At 49.7% G+C, this 22,703-nt stretch overlaps 1 protein-coding gene across 1 annotated transcript; it reads right to left on the bottom strand.

Moving 5' to 3' along the window:
• Nucleotides 1–2,863: 2,863 nt before the first annotated feature.
• On the bottom strand, nucleotides 2,864–10,434 carry IL9R (interleukin 9 receptor; the record flags this gene model as incomplete). The annotated part of the gene is made up of 9 exons (XM_080704040.1): nucleotides 2,864–3,340; nucleotides 4,680–4,764; nucleotides 7,672–7,777; nucleotides 8,240–8,441; nucleotides 8,799–8,944; nucleotides 9,387–9,565; nucleotides 9,638–9,785; nucleotides 10,063–10,232; nucleotides 10,388–10,434. The coding sequence occupies 9 exons, from the start codon at nucleotides 10,432–10,434 to the stop codon at nucleotides 2,864–2,866; spliced, it is 1,560 nt and encodes a 519-aa protein (XP_080560166.1).
• Nucleotides 10,435–22,703: the final 12,269 nt, after the last annotated feature.

The raw sequence follows: 22,703 nt of genomic DNA, 5'->3' as shown, positions 1-22,703 counted from the left end.
TGAGAAAGCTCAGTCAGGGGACTCGCAAGGGCGTAGATCCCCCATGAAGTATGTCTAGCATTTCCTTCTTCAAAGAATTATTTTAGGATTATTTGGATTAATATGTATAATTGGAATTTTATGTATAAGCATTATAACTAAAATTGATGGGCAGCGGCTTGTGAGACTCAGGCAGCAAAGATTTTTTTTTTCCCAAGGATGAAGTTTGGCCAATGATTAAGTTCAAACTGACCTTAGTTTGGGCCAATATATAAGATTAAGTTCAAGCTGGCCTTGTGATGAGACAAAGCACACTTTCTATGATTATTTAAATGTCTGGCACCCTGCCCTGAAGTCTGTTAAAGACTTTTTCTGTCCTTGAAGTTCCTATTTGCATGACTATAAAGATTGTAACAAATCCTGAAAAAAGAGAAGAAAGAAGTAAGAGAGAAACTGGAGAAGCATCCATCAGAATAAAGTTCGAGAAGCTGCCATCTGGTCTCGTGTGTCAGTGAAATTTACCCTGATGACCTGGCGCATGGTTGCAGAGGGCTGTCCTGTGTCAATCAGAGAAAGTCGGCACTTTCTGAGCCCATCTGTGCAAGTGTCGTGCTCAGGTGAACCCACAGCAACTCTGCTACATCTGCAGCCCCGTGTGCAGAGGGGAAGGCGAGGTCCAGGTGGTCCAGTGAAGCCCCTGCAATCACTCACCCCAAGTGCATCTCACTCAGGCTCCAGCCCAGGTTCAGGACTCCAGGTGCCACTCGGGGAGAATAAGTCTAGTGAACAGGTGTCCAGGCCATGCAGGAGAAGTGTCCCCACTGTGACACTTGTGCTTGTCTAGGCACAAGGTGGCTAAGCTCCCACGTGAAGCCGCAGGTGCCTCATAGATAGTTATAAATATACCCAGAGGCAGCACCAGGAAGTGGATTCACACTAGTATTTTATACTTGGTTAGAGCTGAGGATGCCTGCACCTTACTCCTACACCCTTCCTACCCCTGGATGCTGAAGATCCATTCTGGGCCTGCTGACCAGGACCTGGCTCCACTGAGACTCCCCACAAGACCTCTTGGTCTCCATAGACATGGCATGAGGGGTACGTACCTGACTTGGGAGGGGCTCTTGCCCTTGAGGGTCTGGAGCTACAAGTTCTTCTTTCTTCCCAGGCCACAGGGTACTTGGGCCCCATAGATGTGTACCCTGTGGTTTGGTGCCCAGATTCAAACTGGACTGTTTTATCCTACTGTGTGTGTGTGTGTGTGTGTGTGTGTGTGTGTGTGTGTGTGTGTGTGTGGTACTGGGGATGGAACCCAGAAGCATTCTACCTCTGAGCTACACCCCCAGCCCTATTTTTTAGTGTTTATTTTGAAACAGGGTCTCACTATTGAGCTGGAGAGGGCCTCACTAAATAGTAGCTGAGGCTGTCTGCAAACCCGGATCCTCTTGTCCCAGACCCATTTTATATTTTATTTGGAGACAGGGTCTCACTAAGTTGCTGAGAGCATCACTAAGTAGTTGAGGCTGGCTTCTAATGTGTGCATCCTCCTGTCTCAGCCTCCCAAGTGCGGGGATTGCAAGCATGCACCACCAAGCCTGGCACTTATCCTACCTTAAAACTTTAGTTCCCCCAACCCAGAATGGTCTCATCCCAGCCATCACTGGACAGATGCTTTCAGCACTAGCACCTCCCAGCAGTCAAGCTCCAGTGTGCTCTGCCTGGGCACCCAGGAAGGTAATGGGCATCCCAGAAGCCACTGCACCTGGGGCCAGAAGGGATGTGGGCTCACTGGCAGAGGGGGCATCTGTTATGGATTGATTATATCCCCAAAAATCATGTGTTAAAATTTACCTCCGGCACCTGCGAATGTGGTCTTATGTGGAAATAGAATCTTTGAAGATGATCAAGATGAAGTCATTAGGTCCAGCCCTAACCTACTATGATTGTCTCCCTTATAGAAAAGGGATTTCAACACGGAAATGCACATGCTGGACCTCTGCTGCTACAGCCCCAGAGACAACTGAAGCTTGGGCGAGGCCTAGAACAGGCACCTCCGAGGGAGCACAGCCCTCCGCTCCAGAATTGAGGGAGACACCTCAGTTACCGAGCTCTGAACTTGAGAGCTGTGAGACAGCAGCTCTGTGGGTCTCAGCCAGATTTGTGGCACCTTGGTAGGTAGGCCCTAGGATGTCTGCTCTGGTCCCCAGTCTCTCCAGACCATGGCTGCCCTCCCAAGATGGTCCCACACAGGGTGGGGCGGAAGTAGGGCCTTCTGTGGATCATGGCTCCACATGATTCTTCTGTGGACCGTGGCCTCTTTCTGCCCTGACTCAACCTTCAGGGCCAGTGGGAAGATGAGGACAAGGAAGAGCAAGGGGCTGGCCTCCCTGGAGTGTGTCACTGAGACGCCACTGTTCCTGGAGCTGGACAAACTCTACCCCTCGATCCCCCTGATTTGCAGCCCCAGCTATCCCATTTCAAACAGCCAATATGTGCCTTTTAGTCTCCATAGGGAAGATGCCTCAGGAAGGTGCAAAAGAGAATGCTCCAGCTGGGCACAGCACCTCAACTTTGATCAGTGGACCCGGGCTGGCCCTTTGGAGGGGTCAGGACAGAATGGGCTGGTGGCTTTACCTCGGGGAGGCAGCTGTCAGCCCTCCTCACAAGGGCTGATTGGAAAAGGTAGGGAGGAGCCTCCTGCTCCATGCAGACGAGTGCACCTTCTCAGGAGGCCCAGTCCCAGCCAAGGGTCAGCTCCAGTGCCTTTAGTTCATTCTCCCCAAAACGGACATGAAGCTGCTGGCTCGAGTCAGGGTTCTAGAACTTTCAGAACTGAGCCCCACACCTGCTCAGGATGTGAGGGAACCAGGTGCTCTGGAGGTCCTCACGCAGCCCCTGCTTCTGACTGCGACCAGCCCCCTCCTTGCTGGGACTCCATGCCCCCCTGGTTGCAGGAAAGGTCACAGGCTGAGGCTGGGATGGGCCCAGGACTCTGCACGCTTCCTGGGAGAGCGGAGGGGACGCACCTCCCATAGCAGCCCACGGCACAGTAGTCGCTGTCTCTGCCCTCTGAGTCTGCAGGGGCCAGCCTGGTGGGGCACATGAGGGCCCAGTCCTCCTGTGGCAGGTAGGCAGATGGCAGTTCTGCCAACTCCACACATCCTGTAAGCAGCACATCTTTTGAGCTCAGGGACCCTGGGAGGCCAAGGACAGTACCTTCCTCCTCCTCCAGGTTGGAAGCTTGCCAGGGCTGTGCAGGACCATAGGTAAGCAGTGTGATAGTGGACTCCAAGGCTTCTTGTGGGGTATTGACGCAGTCCTGGGTCAGCTGTGGACCAGCCCTGTGGGCCCCTATCCAGGTCTGGAACAGAGCCCAGGGAGAAAGGAGGAGCTCAGACAGCAGGCTCAGAGATCTCTCTAGGGGCAGCAGCCTGGCCTCGGGCGCCCAGCCTCTCTCCTCCAGGAAGCTCTCCTGCCACCCTCACCCAGAGGAAGCAGCACCTGGGCCAGAGCATTCTATCTTCCTCCCACATGCTAGCCTGGCCTAAGCACAGGATCCTAAGTCTTCCCAGGCCCCTCAGAGCTGCCCAAGCCCTGGGCCCCATGCCACATCAGCCTCAGCCAGGGTACAGACAGTGACAGGTGTTTCCAAGCGAATCCTTGACATCATGCTGCCCAGGCCCTTCCAGAACCCACAGAGACTGGCAGCCCCAACCTAAACACCACTACACACATGAGACAGGAGACACAGCCGGGACCCTCCGTGGAGCTTAGGAGGCCCCACCTCTGAAAGGAAGCTGCGCCTTCCATGGGAACAGGAGCCTCCACCAGATGCCTCACACACACCACACCCTCACCACTGCGCTGCTCCCTCCAGTGCTGACCCACAACACCAGCCACCCGAGGTCTGCATAACTTCTGGCAGTCGCTCTTTCTGTAGAGAGGCTGGGTGCCTGCTCCGATGCACCCCACACCGCCCTCTGTCGCTGCACTGTTCCCTTGAACACAGTGCCCGCAACCAAATGGCACAGCCCAGGGGCCTCAAGCCCTTGCCCGCTCAGCTTGTCCTCACATCCACTGCTCTGGGGAAGGGTGGGCTTAGGAGCCAAGTGCTCAGCTTGTCCTCAGCTGCCAGCTCTGGACACCCACAGGAGCCAAGTGATCAGTTTTGAGCTTCACATTATGCTTTTGGACAACAATCGTGAAAACTGGACTTCCCATTAAGAGGGAAATAATTTTTTCTGAATAATAAGTTGGTGGCACCTTCTGGAGGGGATATCCCTGACCCAGGTGGAGGGAGGCCCTGGGACACCAAGAGCAGAGGCCCTGGGGAAGAGCAGGATCAGCCTAATCCAGACCCCATGGAGGAACTCAAATCTAAGCAGGAAATCAGAGACACTGAAAGGAGCTCAGCAGCAGAGCAGAGGAGAGAGATGAGTCAGGAAATATTTTACAGTTTTTCCTAAAGAATAGACTGAACACCGAGGAACAAAAATAAATCCACTTTGGAAAATACAGCTAGATGTTTGCCCATTTGAGACACAGTGGATAAAAATCTAACCCACTATGTATACAAAAAAAGGCTGAGAACTGACAAAGGCCCCATGCTTGCTCCCAACCCCCATCCAAGCCCACACTCTGCACAGAAAAGACCTCTGGGACACATCTGCCCCAGGCCATGCTGTGTCCTCTGCACACACCTGGAAGTCTCCGTTGTGCACGATGTACAGGGGCTGGAAGAACACCGCTGGTGAAGGCACATGCTGGTAGAAGGTTCTCTTCACCCTGAGGCCAAGGGGGGACAGTCAGAGCCTTACAGAGATCCTCCTCCCAAGGCCACACTCAAGAAAAGCAGAGGTCTCCGTGGGGGCCTGAGCTCTCCTCCAACCAGCAGGTTCAAGCCCACTTCATCTAGGCTGCCTCTTGCTGTATCCAGACCTGTCCTTAGAGGAGTGGACATGGTGGTACATATCTGTAGTTCCAGCTACTCAGGAGACAAGAGAATCAGGTCCAGGAATTTGAGATTAGCCTGGGCAACATAACAAGACCTTGTCTCAAAAATGAACAAATAGCCAGGCGTGGTGGTGCACATTTGTAATCCCAGCATTTGGAAGGCTGAGACAGGGGAATCGTGGTTCGCGGACAGCCTTAGTTACTACTCAGTGAGGCTCGTTGCAACTCAGTGAGACCCTGTTTCAGAATAAAGAGAATTAGCTGGGCGTGGTGGCGCACGCTTGTCATCCCCGTGCTTGGGAGGCAGAGACAGGAGGATCGCACAGGTTCAAAGCCAGTACGCTGACTTAAGAGGCCCTGTTTCCAAATAAAAATATAAAAATAGGTCTGGGAGTGTAGCCCAGAGGTAGAAGGGTTTCCAGGAACCCAAGCACCACTACCACCACCACCAAAAAAAAAGAATAAAGAGAATAAGCCAGGCATGGTGGCAAATGCCTGTAATCTCAGTACTTGGGAGGCTGAGACAGGAGGATTGCACAAGTTCAAAGCCAGCCTCAGCTACTTAGTGAGGCTCTCAGCAACTTAGTGAGACCCTGTTTCCAAATAAAATATAAAATAGGTCTGGGAGTATAGCCCGGAGGTAGAAAGCCCCTGGGTTCTACCCCTAGTAACATAATAAATAAATAAATAATAAAATAATAAAATAAATTTTAAAATAGGGCTGAGGGTATAGCTCAGAGATAAAATGCCCCTGGGTTCTATCCCTAGTACCACACACACAAAAAGAAACAAATAAAAAAAATTCTTTGGACAAACCTTCCCTCAAAATAGGACCCAACTGGCTGTGGCCCTGCTAATGCCCCACAGAACTGATTTATTTTGCCAAGGCATTATACATGCCTTACAGGGCACACTGTGATGGTGGTTGGGGCCTAGAAGTGACCAGCACATCCCCAGGCCTCAGAGAGCCAGCGGCTTCAGAAGCTGTATGAGCAGACGGGCCCGGCTCCTGGGCCCACCCATGGCACTCTGAGCATCAACCTGCCTGCCCAGGAACCTCTCGCTGGCCTCCAACCCCACAGAGCTAAGCTGACCTCACCAACCTGCTCTGCCAGCACTCCTCCCCACACCCCCACACTCTTTGTTTACCCCTTCTCACCCTCTACTGCTTGTCCACACTGGATAGTCTCCTCCAGGACTCACTCCCAGATATGGCTCCTGTGACCCTGTAACCTGATGTGTGGCCCATAGGACATGGGGCTTGTCTAAGGAAGGCCCTTGCCCCGCTTGTTCTCTGAGTCATCATAGGGCTGAAAACAGGATCCTGAGGAGCCCATAAAGCGGCATCTTCATACAATGTTGAAAAGATGAGCAGATCAGCAAACACCCCCAGGGCCAGGAGGCAAGGGCCTGGAGTGCCTGAGTCCTGTGACGCTGGTCCTACACAGTTGGTGGAAACCAAGCTCCCCATGTTCAGCCTTTGCCACAGCATCCCCTTCTACTCACTCCCCTGACAACTTGGAAAGAACACCCCTGTTGACTCAGTATAGAGGCTTGAAAGTCCTACTTCACCCAGGACCAGACAGTGGAGAGGGGAGAGAAGCATGCGGGGTGGCCCTCTATGTTCAAACACCACATACCTACACACACACAAACTGATACACTCACACACATACACTCACATGCATATGATTATACTAACATATATACACAAAGACACATGCACACTCACATACACACACTGAGACTCACATGTGTATACACACTAACATGTACACACTAACACATTCATGCATGCACATATACTAGCATACACACACTAAGACATTAATACACTCACATGTATACTCACACATACATACGGGCACATGCACACACATACAACACATACTAATTCATGCACACACACTAACATATGCATACACTAAAACACCGACATGCACACACATGCTCACACACTAACATGCACCCACTAACATAATCACACTCACATTAACACATGCCTGGACTAATACATTCAGACACACACTAACACATGTACACACTAAGGCTCAGGAGCATACATTAACACTGTGAGATAGAGATTGTTCCCTGAAGAGCTCGTGAATTTATGCTCAGAGTTGATTAATTAAGTCATCAGTGTGTACATCCACTTGGACTCACGGGGCAGCAATGGAGGAGGTGGGTGACTGGGGAAGGTGGGTCCCGGGGTGTGGCCTTGGGAGCCCTGCTTCTGTCTTTGAGTCCCTTTGCGTGCTGCCTCTCCTGCTTTTGGCCTCCAAAATGAGAGAGCAAATCCCGTTCTCTCCCTCTCTCTGCTGCCCACCACCAAGACACAGGGGCTTGTCTGAGATCCACAGACCTCGCCTCACATGGACTGAATCTGAGATTTCCAAACACTGTGAGCAAATAAATCTTCCTTCCTCTGACTTGTGTGGTCAGTTGTTTGGATAATAGCAGTGAGGATGCTGACTGAGACACATTCACACATAAGACATTCACGTACATGCACTAGCACATGCACACACTAAGATATATATATATACACATGCACTCCCATACACACCCACACACTAACACACATGCCAATACACAAACTCATGCACACACTAAGACACTAACCTACACTCTAACACACTAATTCATGCACAGGTACATTCAGACACACTTACATTGATTCATGCACACGCTAATACAACTGCATACATATGTTCACATGTACACACATTGGCTCCCTACCTGTGTGACAGCTTGAACAAGATGTAAGCCAGGCCAGTCAGTAGGAGGAAGATAGACACAGCAATAAGGGTCCTGTCTGGCCATCCCCAGGGTGGGATCAGAGAGCCTGTGGGTGGGAAAGGCCCAGGACTATGAGCAGCCTTAGTGCCCGGACGTTTCCCCTGCCCACAGAGCAGAGGGGCCCCAGTAGTGCCCTGTGCCAAAAAGGAAAGAGATTGGGGTGGGCCTTGGAGACTTATGTCTGGCCTGCTGAAGTCCCTGGGGTGAACCTCACTCTGGGCCTCACCCTTGGCATCTGCTGTATGGCTGGTGGTCAGTTCTAGGAGCCTTCCCAGCACTGCTGTGCACCAGGGTCAGCCCAAGCCTTGCTGAGGAGACTGTCTAGCTCCAGACAGAGGCGCCAGCCTGGAGAGAAGCCTCAGTGCACTCCTAGCAGTAGATACTAAACACAGGTTCCTAGGGAGGCAAAGGCCTCTGTGTCCCCATTACACATCCCAGACTCCAGGGGATGAAAGGTAGAAAGGAGAGGGGCCATGTCTGTAGAAGCGCAGCCTCCATCAGCACCCACTTGGTCGCTGAGGAGAAGAAAAGCGCACGGGCTGGCTCCACTCGCTCCACTGGCCCTCGTAACGTTCTTCCTCCGCCACGTCATCCTCCAGCATGTCCATCTGGATGCGCAGCCGGGCCTCGTAGGTGGAGCCAGGGTCCAGCTCGATGCCTTCAAGAACCAGCCAGGTCACGCCAATGATGGAGTCCTTGAGCCGAGCCTGCTGTGGAGGTTCACAGGCTGAGCTGTGGCCAAGCCTTGAGAATGCGAACACGTGCATAAAGTGTACATCACATCCACACTCACACAGACACACCTGTTCACACATGAACTTACACACGTATGTAATCAGGCACTTTCACTTGTCACAACTGCATGCACAGTATCACAGGGCACCCCGTGCACACACACACACATATAAACACAAGGTGCAGGCATACGTGTACATGCACACATTAACACATATACAAACATGCACAGGCATGCTTACACACGCTCACACGTATACACACACCTGGCTCTGGTCCTTCCCCCCTCATGATCCACCCTAGCCACTCCCAGGGAAGCCAACCAGAGTTACCTCCCAAGCCTCCTCCTGCTTCTTGAAGGCCAGCTCATAGCTGAGAACTGGGGTCATTGGCTCCATTTCAAGACTAATGCTCCAGGTCAGGACACAGGAGCCAGAGCTGACGTTGCTCTGCAAGTCAGAGGGAGGGTCCAGCTTAACTGAAACAGAGTGAGGCTGTGTGAGCCCGAAGCCCCACACAGGGGGCGTGTCCACTAGCACACTCAGACCTGGGGACCTAAAAGAATACCAAAGGGCCAGGTCAGCGAGGGGCCTCACTGAGACTGGGGGGCAGAACAGCAAGGGCTTCCTCCTGCCCCTGCAGTGGGATGTCTTCCAAATCCTGGCCTCCCATTCCCTCACAACCTGCTGCTGCAGCCCCTCCTGCTACGACTGAAGTGCATTTCTAGCGACAGAAGCCCAAGCACAGTCCCTGCACCAGCTGGCCCTGCACTCACTTGGCCCTCCATCTCTGGGGTCCAGCCTGCTCCTAGCCCTGGGTCTCTCTTGGCAAGAACTCTCAGGACCATGGGGATCATGGACCAATGGCCCTGCCTCCTCACCAAGCAGCACAACTGCTCCTGGCAAGGCGTCCCTGCTCACCATGTCTCCGGGGCAGGTACTGTGGGTCCACCAGGCTGACCTGTTCCTTCCCCGAGACACAGCGGTGGAGCGTGATGGTGAAGTTGTCAGACGGCAAGAGCACCTCCTCGGGGGGCAGCAGCACAGTGCACTGACTGCCCTGAAAGGCGCACCTGTGCTTCACGCCCGGTGCCTGGTTGCTGGAAAGGCTGTGTTTCAGTGCCAGAGCATGCTGCCCACGGGGCCTTCACGCTCCCACCCTCCATCCTCACCTGGTGAAGAGGAGCCAGGGGGCAGAGCCCTGGCCCAACTCTGGGGCAGACCAGTGGCAGTCGATCCTGAGGATATTGTTGTTGTGGCAGGTGAAAGTTCCAGCCCTTGGTCCTGTGAGTAAGTACCATGGGGAGCCCCTGATGGGTTCTGTGGGGCAGAGCCGAGTCAGGGGCAGGGGAGGATCTGACAGCTGAACCCCACAAGGCAGTCTCCAGAGATTAAGGATAACTTGTCGAAGGCAGGGCTGAGAGGCCTGGGAGGCTTGGTCCATGGTGCACAGGCAAGTCAGGCCCAAAATGGGGAGCGTGGGAAAACTAGTTTTGGTTGGACCTGGGCTAGGGCTCAACACAGGACAACCCTGTCCCCACCCCACCCCATAGCTCTCAACCCAGCCACCTCACCAACACCAGTGCTCAGCCCTCACCTCCTGGCCCCTCTGGAACAGAGACTCCCCAGCAGACGCAGGTGCAGAGCAGGAGCCAGGTGCCCAGGTCTCGAATCAGGATATCACTCCCCAAGGTCCAATCTGCAAGGGACTGGACTGAGGAGACTGTGCTAGACACCCTCATCTGCGAGGGGTGCTCCCATGACACCCTGCCTAGCAGAAGCTCAAAGTGGACACCACCTATGCCTCACCATGTCCCAAAAGAGACAGGCACCTCTGTCCAAGCTTCACTGATAAAAAGCTGAAGTTCAGAAAGGCCACTTGACCCAACCAAAGACGTGTGGCTTTAGTGTGCAAGACGCACCTCGGGCTCAGGTCTGCTGGGTCCTGGACTCTCACAGCTGTCTCCATGTCTGACTAGAAGGCCTCTGCCTGAGACCAGCCTCCTCTGCCAGCCACGCCCTGTGTGCTGGAGGACAGTCAGGCCTGGGGAAACTGGTTATTACCAACTACCACCACAGGTCAGAGTCACTGAGCTCCTGCGAGTTGCACCTGTGCCGACTTGGACCCGCCTGCCCTTTCTTTCTCTCTTTCTTTCTTTCTTCTTTCTTCTTTTCTTTCTTCCTATCTTCCTTTTTATCTTCCTTTCTTTCTTTTTCCTTCTTTCTTTTATGTGGTACTGGGGATTGAGTCCGGGTCATTCTGTCACCAAACTATATCCCCAGCCCTATTTTTTATTCTTTGTTTTGAAACAGGGTCTAAGTTGCAGAAGGGCTCACTAAGTAACAGAGGCTGGCCACAAACCTGCAATCCTCCTGTCTCAGCCTCCAAAGTACTGGGATTACAAGTGTGCACCAGCATACCCATAGGAACCTGCACTTTCTACCTGTGTTCTGACAATAGCTTTGTGAAAGGGTGCCCCAGCTGCGGCACAGAAGCATATCCCCAGGGTGGGAAGGCCTTGCTCAGGGTCACAGCTGGTTTCTGGACATCCCTGCTTCCTTTTGCAGCCTTAACGATCCAGGCTCAGCCCCAGGAACATGGACAAGGATGGCAGCAGGTGTTCCTGCAACAGACAGCACTTCCTAAAGTGCCTCTCACGCCTGTGCCCAGGTTCCTGCAAAGGGTAAGGCCCTGAGCGCCAGGTTCCTCAGGGAGCTTGAGGTTAGCTACAGACCAGGGGTGGGCATCAGGAAGTGCCTGGCTGTGGGGAAGCTGCTGACACCCAGGCACCCCATTTGCTGCTACAGATGGCTCACTGATCGCCCCTAAGCAGGAAGCAGGGCCAGCCTGGTTACACAAGCCTGATTAGTGATAAGGAGAAAAGCAGCAGAGACGTGCCCGACCACAGCAGCTCACCCTGCAGGAGACACGTCAGCAGGCCCCACTCCAACCCACACACCCAAGCGGCCAGTTCACGCACCCAGGACAGACCCCTGTTAAGACCTCATCCTTCCCTGACACAGAGCAATGCTAGCGGCAGCGTGAAAGACCAGCTCTCCAAGGCAGGTTCTGTCCACTCCCGCGTAGTTCCTGGCAAGGTGGAATGGGACTGCCAGCCCACTCTCAAGGTGTGTGAAGGCAGAATGCGAGAGCTCAGCACAGCAGCCACCCAGACCCCGTGGCGACCCTGCCCCAGCTGGTAAGCAGATGTACAGAACCCACCCAGCCCAACCACAGGCTGACCCAGGAGCCGGTGACTTGAGAGCAAGGTGGGGTGGCTCCCACTCAGCAGGCCCCCTCTCTAGCCTGGACAGAGGGCAGCAGGCAAGACAGCCCAGGGAACAGCAGACAGCTGGGTACAGCCAGGGGCACCTTGGCCGTCTGGGAGAAGGTCCTTGCTGGTCCTTGACACAGGACTTTCCAACCTTGTAGCTGGGGAGCAGAGTGCAAGCTGCCTGGGCAATTCATGACTCCCATCAGCACAGGCATCAGAGGACATCACAAATGCTTCAAGAATGGCCTGAGGCCCAAGATGGAAGGCTGCCCCTGCTCCCCAGGGCACCACCAGCCTCTCTCTCCTCTGGCACCTCAGGCAGAAGACATGACGTTACTGAGGCAGGCAGCCCCTAGGCCGGGCAGGCAGGACAGGCACAGTCAGCACCTGTGTGCTCCCTGGTCCTAGGAGAGATGTTAGGCGTTGGGGAGGGCTGGCCAAATCACGGGCTCGCCCTCCTTGGCCTTCAGGCCCCAGTACTCATCTCAGCCAGCACAGAGCGCCTCCATGGGGGCTGGCCAGGCAGCTCTGGGCTCTTGGTGCCTTGAAAGATGCTCTGGATAGGCTTCACTTGGGGCCAGTGACTATATCCACTTACTGCCACACAGAACCTATTCTATACCTGTATATTTGTGTGTGCATGCACACAGCACTGGGAATGAACCCAGAGTCTTGCAAAACCAGGTGAGTGCTGTACACTGAGCCACACCTCAGCCCTACTTTATGTTACTGAAATGACATATGAGATACCCTTTCTTCTCCACCCACTCATGAAGCTGGAAGACATGAAGGCAGATGGATGGAGGTCACTGTTCAGACTTAAATGAACCCTGGGAGGCTGAGACAGGAGGATGACAGGTTCTAGGACAGCCTCAGCAATGTAGCAAGACTCAGCAACCTAGTGAGACTTTCCTTCAAAATAAGGGCTGGGGGTTGTAGCAGAGATAGAATGCCCCTGGGTGCAATCTCCAGTACCAATAAAAAAATGAACCTTTATCCTACATCACTTTCTCTCTGCTGGAAGTAAAGGTAGGCAGACCGGCTTCCTAGGAGCTGGACCTGGAGCACATGGGTGCTGCCTGTACCTGACGCTCTGTTACGAACCAGGAAATGGGGCTGGAAATGGGAGCGAGACCCAGGCCCATACCAGAACACACGAAGGGGTGGGGCCTCCCCTGACACGGCACTATGGATGCTGTGTGTGAGGACATGGTGTGTGAGGACACAGGTGTATGGGGTCACGGCTCCCTGTGGTGGTGCTGACAAAGCTGGGGACCAACAGAGCAGGAGGGACAGGGTGGGCCAGCCAGGCAGGAGAGAGATGACAGCAGATGAGAAGGTGCAGAGACGGTGGCCCCGGGCAGTCCACTGCAGGGCAAAGCTCTCTGCTGTGCTATACTGGATAGGATCAGCTCCTCATTTACTGCATCTCCTGCACCTGCTCAGCTTCCTAAAATAATCCTCCTCCAACTCCCTAAAGTGGCCACCCTTGCCTCTGGTGATGTCTATACCTCATCACCACAGAGGGGGGCTCTGGAACATCACTTGAGGTGGCACTAAGAGAATTCGCACTCTTGGCCTCATAAGGGCAAGCTCTCTGACCAGAGGGTAAGCTCAGAATAGGAAGCCTTAGTAATCCCAGTACTTGGAAGGCTGAGACAGGAGGATCACAGGTTTGTGGCCAGCCTCAGCTACAGAGGCCTCTGTAACTGAGTGATACCCTATTTCAAAATAAAGAATAAAAAATAGGGCTGGAGGTGTAGCTCGGAGGTAGAATGTCCCTGGGTTCCATCCTCAGTACTGCAACAACAACAACAACAAAAAAAAAAAAATAGAAGGCCTTACAGGAAGAATGAGTTGGGGGCAGGGAGGCCCCATATCCTCAAGCCCCTCAAGAGAACAAACTAGCCCAGAGCCCCCAAGAAATGAACAAGATATTGCTTCCTAAACAAAATACTCTCCTTCCTCTCCCCTGCTTGGCTGAGTTGACCTTCTTGTGGAATCTCAGCCACACCTGCTGTCTACCTCTTCTGCCCTGAAGCTCCCAAAGCTCCTGGCTTGGGGGCTTCACCAGCCCTCAGGCCTCAGCTCTACCCCACGCACTCTGCCCACAGCTGAGTCCACCTAGGCCAACAACACCCATGGGCTCTTGTCCCCACCAAGGGCAGCTCAGCCATTGAGGAAGAAGTCTCTTCCATGATTAGAAATGCTGCCTGACATACTCGTCCTTCCCTCTGTCTGGTGGGAGCATGGACACACTGACCCCAGCTGTACCCATGACCCCTACAGGCCTGGAAACTGCAGTTTGTAATTCTATGGTTAGCTGCAAATTCCACTATCTCTGAGACAGATGCCGAAGGCCAGGACACAGAGGAGGTAAAACTAGGGCAGTGCTCCCAAAGCCACACTTCCCCTTGGCAGTTCCCTGGGCCCAGGGACAGAGAGCCACTGTTGTCTGCCTTCTGAAGTTCACAATGACGTGAGAGGTTGGGAAGCCCAGAACAGACTCACCATCCCAAATGCATCTGCCCAGGGCCATCGAGAGTCTCAGGCACCCCAGCCTGGAGGTGACTTGCTGCTGACCGTCCCTGGTGTGCGGCAAAGCCCCTCACCTGATCTAGGCGATAACTGTGGCAGGCAGTGACGTGAGCCTCGGCAGGCTGACACGGGCCGCCCACATCTGAAACCACGAGCTCTGCAGAGCTGCCACCCCAGAGCAGAGAGGTGCCTGTCCCCACTCATTGCAAGCCAGGGAATTGTGAGGAGGGCAACTCTTATTCCCCATCACATTTAGGGTTCTCAAATGTGGACATTAATAATTTGTCTCCTGATTGCAGATGAGTGTCTGCTATGGTCCGTCCAGGAATGTCACTGCAGTGTGCTGAACCAGCCCCAGGAGGTGAGGACCCTGGCCAGGTGCACAGCAGTGGCTGCATCCCTTCTTGGTTTTTCCAAGATGAGACATACAGGTACTTCCATCAGCTAAGGCCAACTGCGAACATCAGGGGCAGGGCAGGTCTTAAACATAAAAGTAATGTGATTTCAGTTAAAGAAAATACAGAGGGTAATTATTTAGGGAGGTACTAAGGATTGAACTCAGGAGCATTCTATCTCTGAGCTACATTTGAGCCCAAAGGTTTGAGCCCAAACCTTTTTATTTTTATTTTGAAACAGGGTCTTGCTAACTTGATGAGGGCCTCATTAAGTTGCTGCAGCTGTCCTAAAAACTGTGATCCTCCTGTCTTGGCCTCCCAAGTACTGGAATTACAGGTATTTACTACCATGCCCAACTCAGAAAAAAAAATTTTTCTTTTGTTGGCAGTACTGGAATGGAACCCAGGGTTGAAGCCTGGCTGAAAAGAGAATTTTTAAAACCAGAATTTCCTTTTATCTAGCCCCAGGGGTAGTTCTTGTAAGAAATTAGGCAAAAATCCTTCCAGATGTTAGAAATAAATATACATAGCATTGCAAGAAAAGAACCACATTCAAAAATGGCTCAGAGCTGGGGGCATGGCGTCGCACACTTGTAATCCCAGCATTTGGGAGGCGGAGACCGGAAGATCATAGTTCGCTGAAGCCTCAGCTACCTGGTGAGGCCCTCTGCAACTTAGTGAGACCCAATTTCAAATAAAGAGCAAAAAATAGGGCAGGGGTGTAGCTCGGAGGTCGAATGTCCCTGGGTTTCATCCTTAGACCTAGGCCTGCAAAAAGAAAAAAAAAAGAAAGAGAGAGAGAGGAAGAAAGAAAGAAAGAAAGAGAAAGAAAGAAAGAAAGAAAGAAAGAAAGAAAGAAAGAAAGAAAGAAAGAAAGAAGAAAAAGAAAGAAAGAGAGAGAGAAAGAAAAGGAGAGGGCTCAGCAAAGCAATTTTACTTTTTTTTTTGGCAGGTGGGATTGGGATTGAACTCAGGGGCATTCACCTCCAAGCTATATCCCCATCCCTTTATCCCTTTTTATGTTTTTGTTTGGCTTTGGCTTTTAGGTTTTGGGGTGTGTGTGTGTGTGTGTGTGTGTGTGTGTGTGTGTGTGTTGAACCCAGGGGCATTCTACCTCTGAGCTACACCCTCAGCCCTATTTTATTTTTTATTTTGAAACAGGGTCTCACTAAGTTGCAGATGGCTTCATAAGTTGCTGAGTCTGGCCACAAACCTGCGATTCTCTTCTCTCGGCCTCCCAAATACTGGGATTACAAGTGTGCGCCAGCATGCCTGGCTCTCAAGGTATTTAACAAGAAGAGATTTTATCTGAGAGCTGTCCCTGTTATCCCCTGGATTAGGCCCTAACTCAGGGGCGTACATGTCATACTACTAGGGTCATTACTCCAAATATTATAATCAGGGATATTAGAACTGATGTCACTATTCCTTTCCATTTTCCAAACCACTGTTCCATTAAATTGAAAAGAGTATAATCAACTCCAGCATTCGCAGCTAATTCATATCAAGAACTAAATGATTTAGCCAGGCGTGGGGGCGCACGCTTGTAATCCCAGCATTTGGGAGGCTGAGACTTGAGGACTGCAGTTCGTGGACAGCCTTAGCTAGTTGGTGAGGCCCTTTGCAACTCAGTGAGACCCTGTTTCAAAAAATAAAGAGACTAAAAACTAGGGCCAGACATGTAGCTCGGAGGTAGAATGCCCCTGGGCTCCATCCCCAGTACCACACACACACACACAAAAAGAATTAAATGATTTTCCCAGGTCATCCTGATGGTGGCACCCAGTTGTTCCCTTGATGGCATCTTGGGAATAGCTGACAAATATCTGCCAATTGTAATATACATATTAATCCATTCTACATTTGTATTGACTGTTGACCACTAAAATAATCGATTCAAATCCTACAGCAATCTGTTTCCTAAGCCTAACACCTGGTTCTCCTCTGGGTGCTGATGTCATATATTTCTCCTTTGTGCCTGAAGGTTTTGCTGTGCCCATTGTGTCAAGCCTGTCATCAGAGCTGCTGATCAAAATTTATATGCCTGGTTATTTTGGTTTGCTGGGCAACAAAACTATTCGTCTGGTTTTCGATGGTAATGCAGTTGCAGTGAGCATCTACGGGGGAAGCTGACATGTTAGTGCATTGCACAATAACGCAGATATATTGCCATAATTTTTCCAACTCTTTACCTTGGACCATCTAATAATTAGCATTTCAAATTGGAAGCCAGGTGCCAATCCATACGTAACAGACCATAAGTCAGCATATAGATATGTATGTAAAACACCGTAAAAAGGTCACTTGGCACAAAGCCTAAAACACAACACGCAGTTTAGCATACCAACTACTATCACTTTGCTTATTATTATGATTACCCACTGCTCTGTGCCTTCTGTTTTTACATACCGGGCAGAGCCATCTATAAGCCAAGTGTCTTGTTTCTCCTGTAGGTGTCTGTTGGTCCTGCACCTACAAAACCTCAGAGGACGTCTCTTCTGTGAGTCTAAAAATAGAAGTAACGCTGGTGGCGCATGCTTGTAATGCCAGCATTCAGGAGGATCACGGTTCGAGGACAGCCTCAGCTACTTAGTGAGGCCCTTTGCAACTCAGTGAGACCCTGTTTCAAAATAAAGAATTAAAAAATAGGGCAGGGGGTGTAGCTTGGAGATAGAATGCCCTGGGTTCCATCCCCAGTACTAAAAAATAAATATAGATAGATGATAGATAAAAACAGAAGTACCATTGTAAATTATAATGTAAGCTGGGTGTGGTGGCACTTACTTGTTCTGGTACTTAGTAGGCTGAGACAAGAGGATCATAAGTTTTCAGCTAGTTTTGGCTACATAGTAAGGCCCTCCACAACTTAGTGAGACCCTGTTTCAAAAAATAAGAAATAAAAAATAGGACTGGGATGTAACTCAAAGATAGAATGCCTCTAGGTTAAATCTCCAGTAACACACACACACACACACACACACACACACACACACACACACACTATAATGTAAATTATGTAGTCTTTTTCTTTCTTTCTTTTTTTAATTTTTTTATTTTTTTGGTGGTATTGGGGTTCCTAGAAGTCCTTCTACCTCCGGGCTACACTCATAGACCTATTTTAGGTCTTTTATTTGGAAACAGGGTCTCTTAAACCAGTGCAACTGACTTCAAACCTGTCTGATCTCCTGTCTCCGCCTCTCAAGAACAGGGATTACAAGCCTGCACTACCACGCCCAGCTCTTCCTCTTCTTTCTCCCTCCCTCCCTCCCTCCTTCCTTCCCTTCCCTTCCCTTCCCTTCCCTTCCCCTCCCCTCCCCTCCCCTCCCCTCCCCTCTTCTCTTCTCTTCTCTTCTTCTCTCTCTCTCCCTCTCTCTCTCTCTCTCTCTCTCTCTCTCTCTCTCTTGTGGTACTTGGGAAGGAACCCAGGAGCATTCTGCCTCCAAGCTACCCCCCTGCCCTATTTTTTTTTTTTTTTTGGTGGTACTGGGGTGGAACCCAGAGGCTTTCTACCTCCAGGCTACACTCCCAGACCCATTTTATATTTTATTTGGAAACAGGGTCTCATTAAGTTGCTGAGAGCCTCACCAAGTAGCTAAGGCTGGCTTCGAATCTGTGCAATCCTCCTGTTTCAGCCTCCCAAGCGTGGGGATTACAAGCTTGCGCCACCACGCCTGGCCTCCCCAGTCCTATTTTTATTCTTTATTTTGAAACAGGGTCTCACTGAGTTGCAAAGTACCTAAGTAGCTGAGTTTGTCTGCAAACTGGAATCCTTTGGTCTCAGCCTCCCAACTGCTGGGATTACAAGCGTGCACCACCACGCTTACAAAAAAAAAAAAAAAACAATAACTTCACAGTTGCATAGAAGTTAACATATGTTAACTTTTACTACTGGAGTGGAATTTAGAATCCATGGCTCAGTAAGATAATTATAATTACAAGTCTATATATGCTAACAGCACTGACAAAACTCAAAGAATAGCTCTGAACCTTTTATAAGTTTAGAGAACTATTAATAATCAGAAGCAGGCCTGTTATCTGATGGACAGTCTTCCTCCCTTATACAATAACCACGCTTGTTCAGGTGAAGGGAGAGAAGTGATGTGCTCTGCATGAGAGATCACTTCTGGTCACCTCACGTACACGAAACCACCCATCTTTCACTTTACAAGCTTCTGTGAAATATTTAGATAAACCTCAGATACACAGCATATTTAGCCCTCAGATATATTCACATCTATAGTCACAGATGTATAGGGAGTCAAATACTGGCTACAGTAAATTTATTATTAGTAGTAGTAGTAGTAGTAAAAATTTGACTGCAGTAAGCCAAAGTAATAGCCGTTCATTCAGCCTGAGTTACAAATTGGTCATTTAACAGACTGTAAAACACAGGCACTTAAACCTTGGCCCTCCTAGAAACCAAGACCTAACAATGATAGTAAACACAGATTATCTTGATAAAACATAAACCTTTTCTCTTAAACTAGTTCTTCTTAAATGTGGCAAAGAGCAGAAAACCTTATTGTTTTAAATATATTGAACACAGGAAATGATCTTAATAAAATGCAAATATTTTGCTCTCTAGGCTACTTTCAGTAAAATTTTACTAAGAGCACATTAATATCTTAAGAAAACCTAATGGCTTCAAACACAGAATCAATCATTAAATGTGACTTTTAGAAAAACCTTTAAATAAGCCGGGCGTGGTGGCGCACGCTTGTAATCCCTGCGCTTGGGAGGCAGAAACAGGAGGATCGCGCAGGTTCGAAGCTAGCTGCGCACGCTGGCTTAGGAGACCCTGTTTCCAAATAAAAATGTAAAAATAGGTCTGGGAGTGTAGCCCGGAGATAGAAGGGCTTCCAGGAACCCCAGTACCACCAAAAAAAAAAAAAAAAAAAAACCCTTTAAATAATATTTGTTATCCTTTACAGATCACTTGCAATTCACTAAACCTTCCTCATACCAAAAATTATCTCCTTTTATTTATTGAGTTTCCTTATATTTAAAACAATCCTTTGCCGGGTGTGGTGGAGCATGCTTGCAATCCCAGTATTGGGAGGCTGAGATAGGACTGCAGCCAGCCTCAGCAACTTAGGTCCTCTAATTTAATGAGACCTTGTTTCAAAATAAAATAATAAAATCAGGCTAGGGATATAGCTCAGAGGTAGAATACCCCTGGATTCCATCCCCAGTATCAGAAAATATAAAATAAAATAATCCTTATAGAAACCATTTATGTATTTTATTTATTTATTTATTTATTTATTTTTGCGGTATTGTAGATGGAACCTAGGGACATTCTACTTCTGAGCTATACCTCCAGCCCTATTTTTTATTCTTTTATTTTTGCAACAGGGTCTCACTGTTATGGAGGTCCTAAGTAGCTTAAGGTGGCTGCTAACTGCAATCCTCCTGTCTCAGTCTCCCAAGTACTGGGATTACAAGCGTGTACTATCATGTCCAGCTGAACTCTTTCAATTTAGACAAAACATTCCTTTTCAATAAGATGTAATACTTTATGTTCTTTAATATTGTTTCATCAAAACACAGCCTATTCTTTAACCTTTTATATGTAGAATCACATATTAATTAGAATTTAATTCTTAATAATTTATGTTTAGTTAAGATAAAAAAGGCAAACTTAAACTCTTCCTTATATATATGCAAACATATCCAACAGATGCAAGTGTGCTCTCTTTTGCTGACATTAAGAAAGAAGGGCAGGGAAAGTATGGGATGGGGAATCTGGCCAAGCCTCCTAAGAAGTGACACAGGGATGCCCACTGGACCTGCTCGAGGCCTTCCTTTGGCTCTGGGGGAAGCCTCCGGGATCCCTTTTTCCCGCAAAGCCAGCACTGCAAGAGGGTAAACTGACCACCAGCAGGAAAGGTAGTCTTGCCTCTTCAAAATGGTGCCCTTGTTTCCATGGCCACCAACTGCCCTGGCCTCATCCCTTTTACTCTGCAAATCTCCAACAGCCCCGACTGCATTCCTTTCTTTCTTTTTGCCCTAAATCTGTGGATTATCTCCCTAATGTTTTAACATCAGGCCTAAAGTGATATCAGAAGGAATTTTGGGGTGTGTGTGTGTGTGTGTGTGTTTTGCTGGGAATTGTACCTGTTACGGTTTGGGGAGAATATGGTTGTGGGGAAACTGTTCCCTGGGAACCTCTGCGAGGGTCCCGGGCACACTTTCCCCCCACCCATAACAAAACCCAAAATGACCAAAAACAGAAAAACCGCGGGTTCTTGTCCTAAGCTAAGAATAAATATGCATAGCTTGGACAGTTGCTGAAGATTTAAAGAAGTTTATTAAAAAGAAATACAGAAAATAGAGCCCCATGCCAAAATGGCATGAGGGGGGAGGGTGGCCCAGGCCAACTCACCACTCCAAAGGTACAGCACGTGGACCGGACTTTTTATACCCATGGCCTCCATCTTGTTTACGTAATTCTGACATAGTGAACGTCCCTGTAAGGTACCTCCCCCAGCCAGGTGTGGCAAGGTGTTTCCTTTCGTGAAGGTCGACCCCTCCTACCATTTTAGCTAGCTTATCCAATCATGTAGATCTGTCTTTAGATAGAGAAAAGCCTAGTTCTCCCCTCCTATTGACTGGTTGATTGCTTTTAACTAGGTTAATTTACACTGGAATAGTTGCTTGCTTTTAGGCAGAAACCAAGTCCTTGCACAGATTTGCCCCTTACCCAACTTTTGAAATATATTAATAATCATAGATTTCTCAAATCTTCCTATGATGGCATTCCCAATACTGGTACAGTTCCCATGGGCATTACACTTCTGAGTTACACCCCATCCTGATTTTTTATTCTTTATCTTGAAATAGGGTCTCCCTAAGTTGCTAAGAGGCTCACTAAGCAGCTGAGACTGCTTAAGGAGGAACCTGCGATCCTCCAATCTCAGCCTCCCGAATGCTGGGATTACAAGCCTGCGTCACCACACCCAGCTTGGTGGTTACTTTAATCTTTTTTTAGAAAGAACAATTAGAGCCAGGCGTGGTGACACACGCTTGTAATCCCAGCATTCGGGAGGCTGAGACCCAAGGATCGTAGTTCGCAGTTCGTGGACATCCTCAGCTACTTAGTGAGGCTCTTCGCAACTCAGTGAGACCCCGTTTCAAAATAAAGAATAAAAAACAGGGCAGGGGGAGTAGCTCGGAGGTCGAATGCCCCATGGTGGTGCATGCTTGTAACTCCCATGCTTGGGAGGTGAAGACAGGAGGATTGTGCAGGTTCAAAGCCAGCCTTGCTGGCATAAGAGACTGTTTCCAAATAAAATATAAAATAGGTCTGGGAGTATAGCCCGGAGCTGGAAGGGTTCCATCCCCAGTACCACCAAAAAAAAAAAAAAAAAAAAGATTAGATTTTCACACAGACACTTGTGGTGAGTGGTTACTGGGAATTAAACCCAGGGATATTCTACCTCTGAGCTACACTCCCAGTCCATTTTATTTTATTTTATTTTATTTCCTGCGGTACTGTGGTTAAACCCAGGGGCATTCTACCTCCAAGCTACACCCCCAGCCCTATTTTTTATTCTTTATTTTGAAACCGGGTTAGGGTTAGGGCCTCACTGAGTAGCTGAGGCTGTCCACGAACCTCGATCCTCTGGTCTCAGCCTCCCAAATTCTGGGATTGCAAGCGTGCGCCACCACGCCAGGCAATTTTTTTTTTTAAACAAGATCTCGCCAAATTGCTAAAAGTCTTGCTGTGTTGTTGAGGCTGTCCTCAACCCTGTGATCCTCCTGTCTCAACCTCTCAAGCACTAGAACTACAGGAATGTGCCACATCACCAGTTTCCAGACACTTAAACTCCCATAGGTACATACTTACAATAGAATAAAGTTTTTTCTTTTTTATTGTTTTTTGCGGTATTGGGGATGGAACCTGAAAGGTTTGAGCCACTGTCTCACAGGGGGCAGGGCTGGAAGCTAGGAGGCAGAGCTCTGTGATTCCCAGAGGAGACCACTCCCCTGGGGGGTCGAATGTCCCGGGGTTCCATCCCCAGAACCAG

The sequence above is a fragment of the Muscardinus avellanarius genome (genome assembly GCF_963383645.1).
Source record: "Muscardinus avellanarius genome assembly, chromosome: 10".
In the NCBI taxonomy this organism is placed as follows: Eukaryota; Metazoa; Chordata; class Mammalia; order Rodentia; family Gliridae; genus Muscardinus; species Muscardinus avellanarius.
The sequence above is the reverse complement of the archived record's forward strand: the minus strand, read 5'-3'. Positions and strand labels throughout refer to the sequence as shown.